General features: G+C 44.6%; 1 protein-coding gene across 2 annotated transcripts in view; it reads left to right on the plus strand.

The window, feature by feature from the left end:
• The window catches only part of HTR4 (5-hydroxytryptamine receptor 4), a 384,896-nt gene that overhangs the window by 130,053 nt on the left and 239,841 nt on the right, over nt 1–15,002 (plus strand). For both annotated transcript variants that reach the window (XM_038772232.1, XM_038772233.1), the window contains exon 2: nt 9,287–9,368. In XM_038772232.1, the coding sequence (XP_038628160.1) occupies nt 9,343–9,368 (26 nt within the window). In that variant the 5' untranslated portion in view covers nt 9,287–9,342. The remainder of the gene's footprint in view (nt 1–9,286; nt 9,369–15,002) is intronic.

The raw sequence follows: 15,002 nt of genomic DNA on the forward strand, positions 1-15,002 counted from the left end.
GAGTTTCCAAGCACACTGCTGTTGTCCGAGAGTCAGGTGGTGTCCAGACAGCTCACAGTAAACCGCTGAGTAAACAGTCCAACTCTGTGCCAAACTGCTAAGAACAATTTATGTTTTCCGTATTAGCGAGATTCTGCAGTTTCAGATTTTTTGATGAACCAAGGTGTCTGAAACCTTTGTAAAGGGCTCAAGTGTGTTTGAAGCTGGTATATTTGTAGATAAGAAAATTCATTTTCTCTGTGCTCTGAGTTGCAGGGGGGAAAGGTGTACATGGCCTGAAAGAAGAGTACCCTATCGATTGAATGGTACAGAAAACAATCTATCAAGCAATCGTATTTATTGAGCACTTACACTGTACTAAGCATTTGGGAAACTGCAATATAACAGAGTTGGTTGACATGTTTCCTGCCCACAAGGACCTTACAGTCTATAGGGGGATAGACACGCATAGAGATAAATAAATTACGGATATGTACTGAGGCTGAGGGAGGGGTGAATAAAGGGTGCAAATCCTAGAGCAAGGGTGACGCAGAAAAGAAAGCAGCTGCCGATGGATGTGAGAGGGAAACAAAAATCAGTGGATGCTGGAGGGGCAGGAACATTTAGACTTCCCTGTGGGAAGAGAGGTGGGGATGACCCTGATTTGGACCAAATCAGGGACCATGTCGGCTCCAAATTTAGGGATCACCCAGGAGGTACGTTGACTCTGAGACCCGAGGAGGCTCCAGTCCACTAAGCAGTCCTAGGAAGATGTAGAGATGAACAATCCAGCTTAAACTCTAGACTGTGAGCCCACTGTTGGGTAGGGACCATCTCTATATGTTGCCAACTTGTACTTCCCAAGAGCTTAGTACAGTGCTCTGCATGCAGTAAGCGCTCAATAAATATGATTGAATGAATGAATGAAGGAAGGAAGGAAACCCCCCTCTTAATCAATCAATCAATCAATCAATCGTATTTATTGAGCGCTTACTATGTGCAGAGCACTGTACTAAGCGCTTGGGAAGTACAAATTGGCATCACATAGAGACAGTCCCTACCCAACAGTGGGCTCACAGTCTAAAAGGGGGAGACAGAGAACAGAACCAAACATACCAACAAAATAAAATAAGTAGGATAGAAATGTACAAGTAAAATAAATAAATGAATAAATAAATAGAGTAATAAATATGTACAACCATATATACATATATACAGGTGCTGTGGGGAAGGGAAGGAGGTAAGACGGGGGGATGGAGAGGGGGACGAGGGGGAGAGGAAAGAAGGGGCTCAGTCTGGGAAGGCCTCCTGGAGGAGGTGAGCTCTCAGCAGGGCCTTGAAGGGAGGAAGAGAGCTAGCTTGGTGGATGGGCAGAGGGAGGGCATTCCAGGCCCGGGGGATGACGTGGGCCGGGGGTCGATGGCGGGACAGGCGAGAGAGAGGTACAGTGAGGAGATTAGTGGTGGAGGAGCGGAGGGTGCGGGCTGGGCAGTAGAAGGAGAGAAGGGAGGTGAGGTAGGAGGGGGCGAGGGGATGGACAGCCTTGAAGCCCAGGGTGAGGAGTTTCTGCCTGATGCGCAGATTGATCGGTAGCCATTGGAGGTTTTTGAGGAGGGGAGTAATATGTCCAGAGCGTTTCTGGACAAAGATAATCCGGGCAGCAGCGTGAAGTATGGATTGAAGTGGAGAGAGACACGAGGATGGGAGATCAGAGAGAAGGCTAGTGCAGTAGTCCAGACGGGATAGGATGAGAGCTTGAATTAGCAGGGTAGCGGTTTGGATGGAGAGGAAAGGGCGGATCTTGGCAATGTTGCGGAGCTGAGACCGGCAGGTTTTGGTGACGGCTTGGATGTGAGGGGTGAATGAGAGAGCGGAGTCGAGGATGACACCAAGGTTGCGGGCTTGTGAGACGGGAAGGATGGTAGTGCCGTCAACGGAGATGGGAAAGTCAGGGAGAGGACAAGGTTTGGGAGGGAAGACAAGGAGCTCAGTCTTCGACATGTTGAGCTTTAGGTGGCGGGCGGACATCCAGATGGAGATGTCCTGAAGGCAGGAGGAGATGCGAGCCTGGAGGGAGGGGGAGAGAGCAGGGGCAGAGATGTAGATCTGGGTGTCATCAGCATAGAGATGATAGTTGAAGCCGTGGGAGCGAATGAGGTCACCAAGGGAGTGAGTGTATATTGAGAACAGAAGAGGACCAAGCACTGAACCTTGGGGAACCCCCACAGTAAGAGGATGGGAGGGGGAGGAGGAGCCTGCAAAAGAGACTGAGAAAGAACGACCGGAGAGGTAAGAGGAGAACCAGGAGAGGACGGAGTCTGTGAAGCCAAGGTCAGATAAAGTGTTGAGGAGAAGGGGGTGGTCCACAGTGTCAAAGGAAGCTGAGAGGTCGAGGAGGATTAAGACAGAGTATGAGCCGTTGGATTTGGCAAGCAGGAGGTCATTGGTGACCTTTGAGAGCGCAGTTTCCGTGGAATGAAGGGGACGGAAGCCAGACTGGAGGGGGTCGAGGAGAGAGTTGTTGTTGAGGAATTCTAGGCAGCGCGTGTAGACAACTCGTTCAAGGAGTTTGGAAAGGAATGGTAGGAGGGATATGGGACGATAACTAGAAGGTGAGGTGGGGTCAAGAGAGGGTTTTTTTAGGATGGGAGAGACATGGGCATGTTTGAAGGCAGAGGGGAAGGAACCAGTGGAGAGTGAGAAGCTAATGAGAGTGAGAGTGAGAATGAGAGTGAGAAGCTTCTTAATGAGAAGCTACAGGGCTGGGATGCATTCTACTTGTTCCTCAGGCCTGATCTGGGGTCACAGGGTGATTACAGGGAGACATGGAGCTGCCCCATAGACCATTCTCCCCATCTAGGTTTTAATCTCGTTGTGGGCAGGGAATATATCTGTTTGTTGCTGTATTGCTCTCTCCAAGAGCTTAGTACCATGTTCTGCACACAGTAAATGCTCAATAAATATGACTGACGGACTGATTAAGATGCGGAAAAGGCTCTCCCGAGGTCAGTTCCCTTCCAGAGTACCTGAAGGGGAGCCCGCGTTATCTTTGCCACCTTCTTGCCCTGCTTTAGGTAACCAAAAGTCCAACCACACCTAAAAATGCTCTTCGGCCTTGAGGAAATAAGGGCAGAACTGAAGTGAGCAAAATGGGATTTTCATTCCAACAGCTTTATGGCACTCTCAGGGGATATCTATGATCAGACCTCTTTCAGTATAGAAAGACACCCACATTGTGTTAACCTTTAACACTGTTCAAAAGTAGCATTTCTAAGGATTTTGAATCGAGGAGCAAAGGAACAGAAAGTTACAGCTTGAGTGCTTGACTTGAAGGGTGGATTCTCATCAGGTTGGAGGCTGGGCCTATCACTGGCTCTCGGCAAATTCTTGTCGACTGACATTTGGAAGTTAAAAAATGTGCTAAAGTGATCATTAAGGCTTTTGGATTTTCGAATCCTGTCATCAGAAAATGAAATTACTTCAGTGAAAGTACTCTAAATGGGTGTAATAAAAGAGGATAACCAGCCTGATTTTACATTTCCCTTTTATTTTGCCCAACTGAGAATGATTTGAATAATTTTTATCCCTTGACCTAAGTATGATCCTTAGAGCCAAATGATGTGGGGTGGGGGGAGTTCATGAGTCTTTATGGCTGTTCTGCCATAATGATAATAATAATGGCATTTGTTAACCACTTACTATGTGCAAAGCACTGTTCTAAGCACTGGGGAGGTTACAAGTTGATCAGGTTATCCCACAGGGGGCTCACAGTCTTCGCCCCCATTTTACAGATGAGGTAACTGAGGCCCAGAGAAGTGAAGTGACTTGCCCAAAGTCACACAGCTGACAAATGGCGGAGCTGGGATTTGAACCCATGACCTCTGACTCCAAAGCCCAGGCTCTTTCCACTGAGCCACGCTCCTTCTCTTATATGTGGCATATGATCTTATGCCACAAAAGAGCAGAGGCTTGTGAAGGAGATACTTCCTGAGCTCTGTAGAGATTTGTGTTTTGAGTGAGAGAACTGTTAGAGACTAGGCAAGAACACCTCTAGGTTAAAAGAAAATTAAAAGGCTATCTGATGAAGAGTTGGGTAGGAAGTAAAGACAAAACCAGTCTGTAGAAGTCTAGGAACGAGTCCAGAAATCACCTTTCAAGAACACTTTTTATAGGCCAGGTGGTGATTTTGAAAGGAGACAGGGAGTTAAAGAAGCAATATAACAACACTATCTTTGATTGTTACCTAGTGAGAGCTTTAGCTGCTATGATTGATAAGAGTTGTAAACCTCTTCCCTCTCCCACAGCTTCCATTAATTATTCATTCCGAACACTTTGGAGAGGGGGAGAACTGCACATGGAATCGGCTCCGTGAGCAAAGTATCGCAGGCCAGAGGCGAGCAGTGAGATTCTTTGAGGGGACGGTTGAGTGAATGGAGGGGGGCATATACCTCAAAAAGGCTTCTGGAGAAATCCCAGGGAAAGGGTTGGTTGTAGGGTGGATGCTCTGTGGTCTGGGAAGCAGTGTGGCATATTGGTTAGAGCCCGGGCCTCGGAGCCAAAGGATCTGGGTTCTAATCCCGGCTCCATCACTTGTCTGCTGTGTCCCCTTGGGCAAGTCACTTCATTTCCCTGTGCCTCAGTTTCCTCAACTACAAGATGGGGTTTCCATACTTGTTCTACCTCCTACTTAGACTGTGAACCCATGTGGAACAGGGACTGCATCCAGCCTGATTAACATATCTAGCCCAGCTTTTAGGACAATGCTTCATACATAGTGAGCGCCTAACAAGTACTGTTAAAAATTTAAAAAAGCCCCCTGGATTCTGCTCACCGGGCTGCTCTCCTGGAGCTCAGAGCCAGACTCGACCCACCCAGGTTTACGCTGGATCTACCCCCGGGGTTTCCAGATATCCCGGGAGGACTAGTGTGATCTTGAGTAAACGTTCCTTCCAAACCAGTGGGTGGAACTTCCAGGAGGCAGACTGCCAAGGAAGGATAAATCTATAACTCCAGAGAGACCATGGGGATTCCCAAATAACTCTAAAGTTCAGAAAAGTAAATGATGGCACAGGAATAAAAGGGGGAGAATGATCACAAGGAGTTTACGTCCTCAGTTATGGACTGTTTTTTTAGAAAGCCATTCTCTCAGGCAGGACAAGAACCATCAAGGACTATCAGTGACCCTAAATATCAAGCAAAAACTCCTCACTATTGGCTTCACAGCTTTCCATCACCTCGCCTCCTCCTACCTCACCTCCCTCCCTTCCTTCTCCAGCCCAGCCCGCACCCTCCGCTCCTCTGCCGCCGCTAACCTCCTCACTGGGCCTCCTTCTCATCTGTCCCACCGTCGACCCTGGCCCACGTCCTACTTCTGGCCTGGAATGCCCTCCCTTCTCAAATTCACCAAACTAGCACACTTTCCCCCTTCAAAGCCCTACTGAAACCTCACCACCTCCAGGAGGCCTTCCCAGACTGAGCCCTCCTTTTTCTCCACTCTTTCTCCCCTCCCCATCGCCCCGACTCCCTCCCTCTGCTCTACTCCCCCACCCCACAGCACCTGTGAATATATGTACAAATGTATTATTCTTTTTATTGTATTAATGATGTGCATATATCTATAATTCCACCTATTTAAATAGATGCTATTGATGCCTACTTGTTTCGTTTTGTTGTCTGTCTCATTCATTCATTCATTCAATCGTATTTATTGAGCACTTACTGTGTGCAGAGCACTGTACTAAGCGCTTGGGAAGTACAAGTTGGCAACATATAGAGACGGTCCCTACCCAACAGTGGGCTCACAGTCTAGAAACAGCAGGCTACAGCCTCCCCACTTCCAGACTGTGAGCCCGTTGTCGGGTAGGGATTGTCTCTATTTGTTGCCGAATTGTAGTTTCCAAGTGCTTAGTACAGTGCTCTGCGCACAGTAAGCGCTCAATAAATACTGAATGAATGAGTGAAAACTCATTCAATTTCCAACCCAGGCTCATGCCCCCTCCTCCTGTCCCCACGTTTCATTCATTCACTCATTCAATTGTATTTATTGAGCGCTTACTGTGTGCAGAGCACTGCAGTAAGCACTTGGGAAGTACAAGTTGGAAACATATAGAGACAGTTCCTACCCAACAACGGGCTCACAGTCTAGAAGGGGGAGACAGACAACAAAACAAAACATGTGGACAGGTGTCAAGTCATCAGAATAAATAGAAGTAAAGCTAGGTGCATATCATCAACAAAATAAATAGATTAGTAAATATGTTCAAGTAAAATAAATAGAGTAATAAATCTGTACAAATATATATACAGGTGCTGTGGGGAGAGGAAGGAGGCAGGGCAGGGGGGATGGGGAGGAGGAGAGGAAAAAGGGGCTCAGTCTGGGAAGGCCTCCTGGAGGAGGTGAGCTCTCAGTGTCACAAGCTCAAGTAGTCTCCCACCTCCTTCTCCCCAACCTCTGACACCCTGATTCCACTTTCTGTGACTCATCACACCCACTTCTTTCCCTCACCCGTCCATTGCTTCAATTACCAATCCATGCATCCTCTCCTAAATCTTGGTTCTCCAGATGAGGTAACTGAGGCACAGAGAAGTGAAGTGACTTTTTTATGGTACTCATTAAGTGCTTACTATGTGTCAAGCACTGTTCTAAGCACTGGGGTAGATATAAAATAATCAGGTTGGGCAAAGTCTACATCCCACTAGGGGCTCACCATCTTAATGCCCATTTTGCAGATGAGGTAACTGAGGCACAGAGAAGTGAAGTGCCTTGCCCAAGGTCACACAGCAGACAAGCGGCAGAGCCAGTATTAGGACCTGTATGTATGTATATCCTGTATATATGTATATCCTATATATATGTATATATGTTTGTACATATTTATTACTCTATTTATTTATTTATTTATTTTACTTGTACTTTACTTGTACATATCTATTCTATTTATTTATTTTGTTAGTATGTTTGGTTTTGTTCTCTGTCTCCCCCTTTTAGACTGTGAGCCCAATGTTGGGTAGGGGCTGTCTCTATATGTTGCCAATTTGTACTTCCCAAGCGCTTAGTACAGTGCTCTGCACATACTAAGCGCTCAATAAATATGATTGATTGATTGATTGATTGACCCAGGTCTTTCCATCACCCAGGCTTCACTCGCCTCTGCCATTTCCCCCTCTACTCTTGGCCTAGAGGATCTGAAGTTGAGGGAAAATCTGTGCCTGTACTAGACAGCTCCAGCTTTGAGTCTGGCCTCGACTGTGAAGGGTCAGCAAGTATTAGGGAACAAACTCTGGGTGAAAAAAAAAAACCACTTTTGAATACCAGGCTATGGGCAATAAGACATGTCTATAACATCATCTGCGGTCATCTCTTCCATCAGCTGGCTTGCCACATAAATTCCATTCCTCTCAACCAGATCCAAGGCCCCAGAGTCTTCTGAGAAGGGATTGTTTCTATCAACTCAATTATGTTGTACTTTTCCTAGCGCTTAGTACAGCGCTTCTCCCATAGGAGGCAATAAACGTCATTGATGGACTGGGAGAGGGGGGTGGTTAATGGGCAAAACCGTGATGAGGAAAAGCAAATAGAGACCTTGCTTCCTCTTCCTGAGATTCGATGGGAGAAACATCACGTGGAGATGGACTGCAAAATGCGCTCCATGGAATTAAGGAGTTGGGTGCTTCTAATTTGGCAGAGATGCAGCATTACAATCGACTTTCAGTGATCTCAATAAATACATAATGAACTAGAGTTGGAATGGAAATATGGTAAACAGATTACATGAATTTAGATGAAGTGTAAATTCTAGTGCAAACAATGACCGTATTTAAAAGTCCACAGAGCTAAGTATATTTTCCTTTCCTTTTATTTTCCTTTCCTTTCCTTTTGGGATCATCTCTATATGTTGCCCAGACTGAGCCCCCTCCTTCCTCTCCCCCTCCGCATCCCCCCCGCCTTACCTCCTTCCCCTCCCCACAACACCTATATATATGTATATATGTTTGTACATATTTATTACTCTTTTTATTTATTTTACACGTACATATTTATTCTATTTATTTTATTTTGTTAATATGATTTGTTTTGTTGTCTGTCTCCCCCTTCTAGACTGTGAGCCCCCTGTTGGGTAGGGACCGTCTCTATATGTTGCCAACTTGGACTTCCCAAGCGCTTAGTACAGTGCTCTGCACACAGTAAGTGCTCAATAAATACGAATGAATGAATGAATGAATGAATGAATGAATGATGGCAGGTAGGGGGATGGCAATATTAGCTTATCTAATAGAGATGATGTTAGTCTTTTTGCTTCATGCACGTTATTGAATACTGTGCACTTCAACAAAAATGTTTCTTAAAATGGGGAGAAAGTATCAATTGTGATTGGTATTTGTTTACAAGTTATTTATTTATCTCAATTTCTGTCTCCCCCTCTAGACTGTAAACTGGTTGTGAGTAGGGAATGTTTCTGCCAACTTTGTTGTATGCACTCCACCAAACTCTTAGTACACCTAGTAACTGCACCTAGTAACTGCTCAATAAATATCATCGATGATACTGATTCATTTTCAGTTTTGGTTTCTTCAATGCTGGGCTTAATGGCTTCTATAGCTATATGCCAGGCTCTGTACTAAGCGCTAGGGTAGATACAAGGTAATCAGGTCAGACACAGTCCATGTCCCACATGGGGCTCCCAGTTTGATGGAGAAGAAGATGAGAAGCAACTTGGCCCCGGGGATAAAGCACGCGCCTAGGAGTCAGAAGGACCTGGGTTCTAATGCCGCACTTGTCTGCTGTGTGACCTTGGGCAAATCACTTCACTTCTCTGTGCCTCGGTTATCTCCTCTGTAAAATGGGGATGAAGACTGTGAGCCCTATATCGGCCATTGACTGTGTCCAACCTAAGAGAAGCAGCGTGGCTCAGTGGAAACAGCACGGGCTTTGGAGTCAGAAGTCATGTGTTCGAATCCCCGCTCTGCCACTTGTCAGCTGTGTGACTTGGGGCAATTCATTTAATTTCTCTGTGCTTCAGTTACCTCATCTGTAAAATGGGTATTAAGACTGTGAGCCCCACGTGGGACAATCTGATCACCTTGTAAACTCCCCAGTGCTTAGAACAGTGCTTTGCACATAGCAAGTGCTTAACAAATGCCATTATTATTATTATTATTATTATCATTATTATTATTATTATCATTATTCAAGAAGAAGACCAGCTAAGGGAACAGAAGATGGGTTAGGTGGGAATACGTCCCTACTAAAATGAACCATGTCACACCTTTGACCTTCCTAACACCATTGTTTGTGCTTCTGTTGTAGGACCAGGGATCTCCTATGGGCACTGAAATCCAGCCTACATATGCCTATTTCCTGTGATGGACAAACTTGATGTTAATGTGAGGTAGGAGAAAGGTCCACCATCTGTCTGCTCTGGGAAGATCAACGATGATAATAATCATGGTATTTCTTAAGTGCTTACTATGTGCCGAGCACTGGGGTAGATACGAGATACTCTGTCTCACCTGGGGCTTGCAACTTAAGGAAATTGATGGTGATGTATTTTAAGTGCTCCAGCTTGATATTTTTCAATCCATTGGTCAAATAAGATTGTCATCCATGAACGCTGATGGGTGGGGTTTTTTGAGTTTCTTCATGAGGTAACTCCGGTGTTGTGGTTCAAGATTTGGTTAGGAAATCGTTGGAAGATATGAGAATAAAATGGAGAATTCCTGGCTTGTTCTGATACAAAGTCTCCCTTCCACTACATCAAACACTTAGTACAGTGCTCTCCACACAGGAAGCACTCAATAAATACGATCGAATGAATTTCCTAATAATGATAATATTAATTAAGGGCTTACTTTGTGCCTAGCTCTCTACAAGGAGCTGAAGTAACAATCACCCATTGTTGGGTAGGGACCATCTCTATATGTTGCCAACTTGGACTTCCCAAGTGCTTAGTCCAGTGCTCTGCACACAGTAAGCGCTCAATAAGTACAACTGACTGACCAAAAGGATCTCAGTCAGTCCCTGACGGAGGAAGAGGCTGAGCGGGAAGCGCTTAGTCCAGTGCTCTGCACACAGTAAGAATTCACCTCCTCCAGGAGGCCTTCCCAGACTGAGCCCTCTTTTTCCTCTCCTCCTCCCCATCCCCCCGCCCTACCTCCTTCCCTTCCCCACAGCACCTGTATATGTATTTGTACAGGTTTATTACTCGATTTATTTTACTTGTACCTGTTTACTATTCTATTTATTTTGTTAATGATGTGCATCTAGCTTTATTTCTATTTATTCTGATGACTTGACACCTGTCCACGTGTTTTGTTTTGTTGTCTGTCTCCCCCTTCTAGACTGTGAGCCCGTTGTTGGGTAGGGACTGTCTCTATCTGTTGCCGAATTGTACTTCTCAAGCACTTAGTACAGTGCTCTGCACACAGTAAGCACTCAATAAATACGATTGAATGAATTAATTAATTAAAAAAAAACAAAAAAACCTTCTGGGCTTTCCTTAGCCAGAGCTCAACTCTGGCATGAGGCTGCTTTATAATGGATCTGTGCCCAAACGGGAAGGAGAAACATTTCCTTCACTTATGGAAAGTTATTTCTTTCTCCTGCTGAGGATGGGTTGGGTGAGGTCGGGAGAGGGGAGAAGAAGGCACTTTAGATTTCGTAAACTTCTTCCCCCTCCAGGGAGGTTGAGTTTGGAGTCTTTAGAGGCCAAGATAAACGGATACTTTAGGAATATAACTGCCTCTGGACAAGATCCTCATTTGGAAGCAGTGCTTAGAAAAGATTCCAGCAGACAGAGAGCCAGATGCACAGGCAAAACAGCCACTGAATCTGCTGTGTTCCTTCACCAGTTTGGAGCCTTCCAAAGTCCGTATCCCGGGAAGCCCCCCGGGGACATCGTTATCCTTGGGACGGGGATGACTTAAAGCACTTCCGTGGTCTCCCGCCAGACCAAATCAGACCCGAATTTGGCTTTTGGAAAGAGCTGTCTCACTATGATGCTTCCACAAACACACACACACACACACAAAAATATTCTGGAAAATAGATTTGGCCACGAAGAGAACTTTGATGAACTGTGAGTCGCTGATAGAAGGATTTTAATTAATTTAGCAACTGAAGCATTGGGAAAAACCAGCTATCTTTTGTCAAATAATCTGTGTTTCTGGTGGAAGGGAAGAGATGCTCTTAGGGGCTTGAAACCAGCACAAAAAATTCCTGGGCAGTTGGACAATCTATCAGTGGTATTTATTGAGCACTTACTGCATACAGAGCCCTGTATTATGAGATGCAGTGTGGCTCAGTGGAAAGAGCACAGGCTTTGGAGTCAGAGGTTATGGGTTCAAATCCCGGCTCAGCCAATTGTCAGCTGTGTGACTTTGGGCAAGTCACTTCACTTCTCTGTGCCTCAGTTCCCTCATCTGTAAAATGGGGATGAAGACTGTGAGCCCCCTGTGGGACAACCTGATCAACCTTGTAACCTCCCCAGCTCTTAGAACAGGGCTTTGCACATAATAAGTGCTTAATAAATGCCATTATTATTATTATTATTATGCACTTGGGAGAGTACAGCTCAACAGAGTTGGTAGATACGTCCCCCACCCACAACAAGCTACAGAACCAGGCTTCCCGTCTGCTATCAATTGGGTGCTCCTTGCTCTCAGATCTTCCTTTTGTTAGATCCTAAGAAATAGAGTTAGGTTTTTGATTAACCACAACGTGGTCAATAAGGTTGCGCTGTATCTGAGACCCCTCTCATTCAGTGAGAACATTTCCCAAATCGAATCTGTTAAATGATCATTTCAGTTGTTCAGCTAAGCAATGAGGTTAAAAGCTTATTCTCCACTGCAACTCTAAAGCAACATGAAATAATTTCTTTCCTGTGCCCACTCATGTTCTCCATAACTTATTACACACCTTAATTTCAGCACTTGCAGAAAGATTTCCCACAAAGCACTCTTCTGCGGGAATATATTACTGTCCTGACTTTGCACTTGTTCACTCAGGGATGCTTGTTCAGGAAAGCTTTTGATATCAGCAAGGGAGAAGACATTTCTAATTTCACGCTATCTTAAACTGCATCACCTGTTGTCTTCTGAAGTCTATTTTTTCAGCATTTGGTGTGAAAATGCAGGATTCAAATGAGCACTTTGAACCATAAAATGATTTCAAAGAGCCAAATGAATATTTATTGCAGAGAAACGTTAACTCTCTCTCTCTTTCTCTCTCTCTCTGTATATATATATATACATATATATATATATATGTAGAGTAGCACTCTCTCTCTCTATATATATATGTAGTGTAGCTCTCTATATATATGTAGTGTAGCGCTCTCTCTCTCTCTCTCTCTCTCTCTCTATATATATATATATATGTAGTGTACATTCAGAAACATCGTGGAAACTAGAGCTGAAGGATTGAGAGATCACACGAAACTAGGTATCAACAATCCCTGGCATCCCAAAGTTGGCACCCCAAGCCATCTCACTGGAATACCAGCTTCTAACTGGGGCACTGATCCCTTTCTAGCACCTACATTATTTCAGAGAGCGCATCCTTGGGGCTTTCTGGCCAGACAACTGCTCCAAAGATCCATGCAGCTGTGCCTAGTCTTTTTCTTTTTATGGTATTTCTAAAGCATTTACTATGTACCAGGAACTGTTCAAAGCGCTGGGATAGATCCAAGCTAATCAGGTAGAATAGTGGCTCATGGTCTTAATCCCCATTTTACAGATGAGGTAAATGAGGCCCAGAGATGTGAACTGCCTTGTCCAAGGTCACGCAGCAGACAAGTGGTGGAGTCAGGATTAGAACCCAGGTCCTTCTGACTCTGAGGCTCACACTCTAACCACTAGGTCACGTTGCTTCTTTGTCTTTGCCTCCACTTGAAATGCAGGGGCCCTCTAGGGTTCCCAAGGCCACAAAATTGACCTCCTCCTTATAGACTATTGGGGGAATTGTTGCTTCGCAGGAAAAGTAGAGAAGCAACCTGGCTCAGTGGAAAGAGCACGGGCTTGGGAGTCAGAGGATGTGGGTTCTAATCCCAGCTCCGCCACTTGTCTACTGTATGACTTTAGGCAAGTCATTTCATTTCTCCATGCCTCAATTACCTCATCTGTAAAACGGGGATTAATACTGTGAGCCCCAAGTGGGACAACCTGATTACCTTGTATCTACCCCAGTGTTTGGCACGCAGAGAAGCAGCGTTTCTCAGTGGAAAAGAGCATGGGCTTTGGAGTCAGAGGTCATGGGTTCAAATCCCGGCTCTGCCAATTGTCAGCTGTGTGACTTTGGGCAAGTCACTTAACTTCTCTAGGCCTCAGTTCCCTCATCTGGAAAATGAAGATGAAGACTGTGAGCCCCCTGTGGGACAAACTGATCACCTTGTAACCTCCAAAGTGTTTAGAACAGTGCTTGACACATAGTAAGTGCTTAATAAATGCCATTATTATAATTATTAAATACCATGATAAGTATTATTATATTAAATGGTCCCCCTGGAGATTTCTAAAAAAATGAATATACCTTCCTTTTTTTAAAAATGGTATTCGTTCATTCATTCAATTGTATTTATTGAGCACTTATTGTGTGCAGAGCACTGTACTAAGTGCTTGGGAAAGTACAATACAGCAATAGAGAGAGATAATCCCTGCCCACAACAAGTTCACAGTCTAGAGTAGGGGAAGCACTTACTATGTGCCAGGCACTATACTAAGAGCTGGGGTAGATACAAGCTAATCAAGTTGGACTCGTACATGTCCCAAGTGCGTTTCACAGTTTGAATCCCCATTTTACATATGAGGTAACTGAGGCACAGAGAAGTGAAATAACTTGTCCGAGATCATACAGCAGACAAGTGGCAGAGCCAGGATTAGAACACAGGTCTTTCTGATTCCCAGGCCCTTGCTCTATTCACTCAGACACACTACGTCTCATGACCACAGAGCTTCTCAAATGCTTCTTCATATCAGTCTAACACAATCTTGGGAAGAAAATACAGGCTCTACCTTATATTTTGTGCCAATCAATCATATTTACTGGGCACTTATGCAGTGTGCAAAGCATTGTACTAAGTGCTTGGAAGAGTAAAATATAGCAAAGTTGGTAGGTACTTTCCCTGTCCACAGGGAGCTTGCATTCTAATGGAGGAGACACGTTAAAACAATTTGTGGTTCTTTCTCCATATGTTTGTATTTATATATGCGTATATATACACAAACACATATACATACACATATTTATATATGTGCTGTGGGTGGAGTGAATAAAGGAAACAAATCCAAGTGGAAGGGTGATGCAGTGGGGAGAAGCTTTTTAATGAACCGTTCGTTTTAGAAACTCTTTCCTTCTTAGGCTTCCAAAGATTTTGTATTCTGTAAAAGCAATATGAGCAGGTAGATAATAATAATGATGGTAATTATTAAGCGCTTACTATGTACAAAGCACTGTTCTAAGCACTGGGGAGGTTACAATGTGATCAGGTTGTCCCACGGGGGGGCTTCACAATCTTAATCCCCACTTTACAGATGAGGTGACTGAGGCACAGAGAAGTTAAGTGACTTGCCCAGAGTCACACAGCTGACAGGCGGCAGAGCCAGGATTTGAACCCATGACTTCTGACTCCAAAGTCCGGGCTCTTTCCACTGAGCCACGCTGCTTCTCCAGCCAAGTCGTATGAAGGGGAGCAGAAAGCTGCTTTTCTTTTTCATGCTTTTACTCTCAGTTGAAGAGAGATCGTCTCTACCAAAGCAATGTTCCAAACATCCTTCTCAGGTGGGTGATTGGCTATGCAATTGGGAGGATTAGGTGTGTCAATTGCAGGCAGGAGATTTTCCCTGGTGAATAAATGGTCTGGGATCCTTAACGAATAATGAAGAAATGGCCTTAAAAGAAAAATTTAGTTCAGCTAGTTTTTGACGAGTCCCGATAATAAGTATTTTCACCTGTCTAAGCTTTTCTTTGAATAATTGGATATTTAGCCAAATAAATGCAACGTGTACCCCTTTCTGCAAGATCAGGTTTT

This window comes from Tachyglossus aculeatus, chromosome X1 (genome assembly GCF_015852505.1).
Source record: "Tachyglossus aculeatus isolate mTacAcu1 chromosome X1, mTacAcu1.pri, whole genome shotgun sequence".
In the NCBI taxonomy this organism is placed as follows: Eukaryota; Metazoa; Chordata; class Mammalia; order Monotremata; family Tachyglossidae; genus Tachyglossus; species Tachyglossus aculeatus.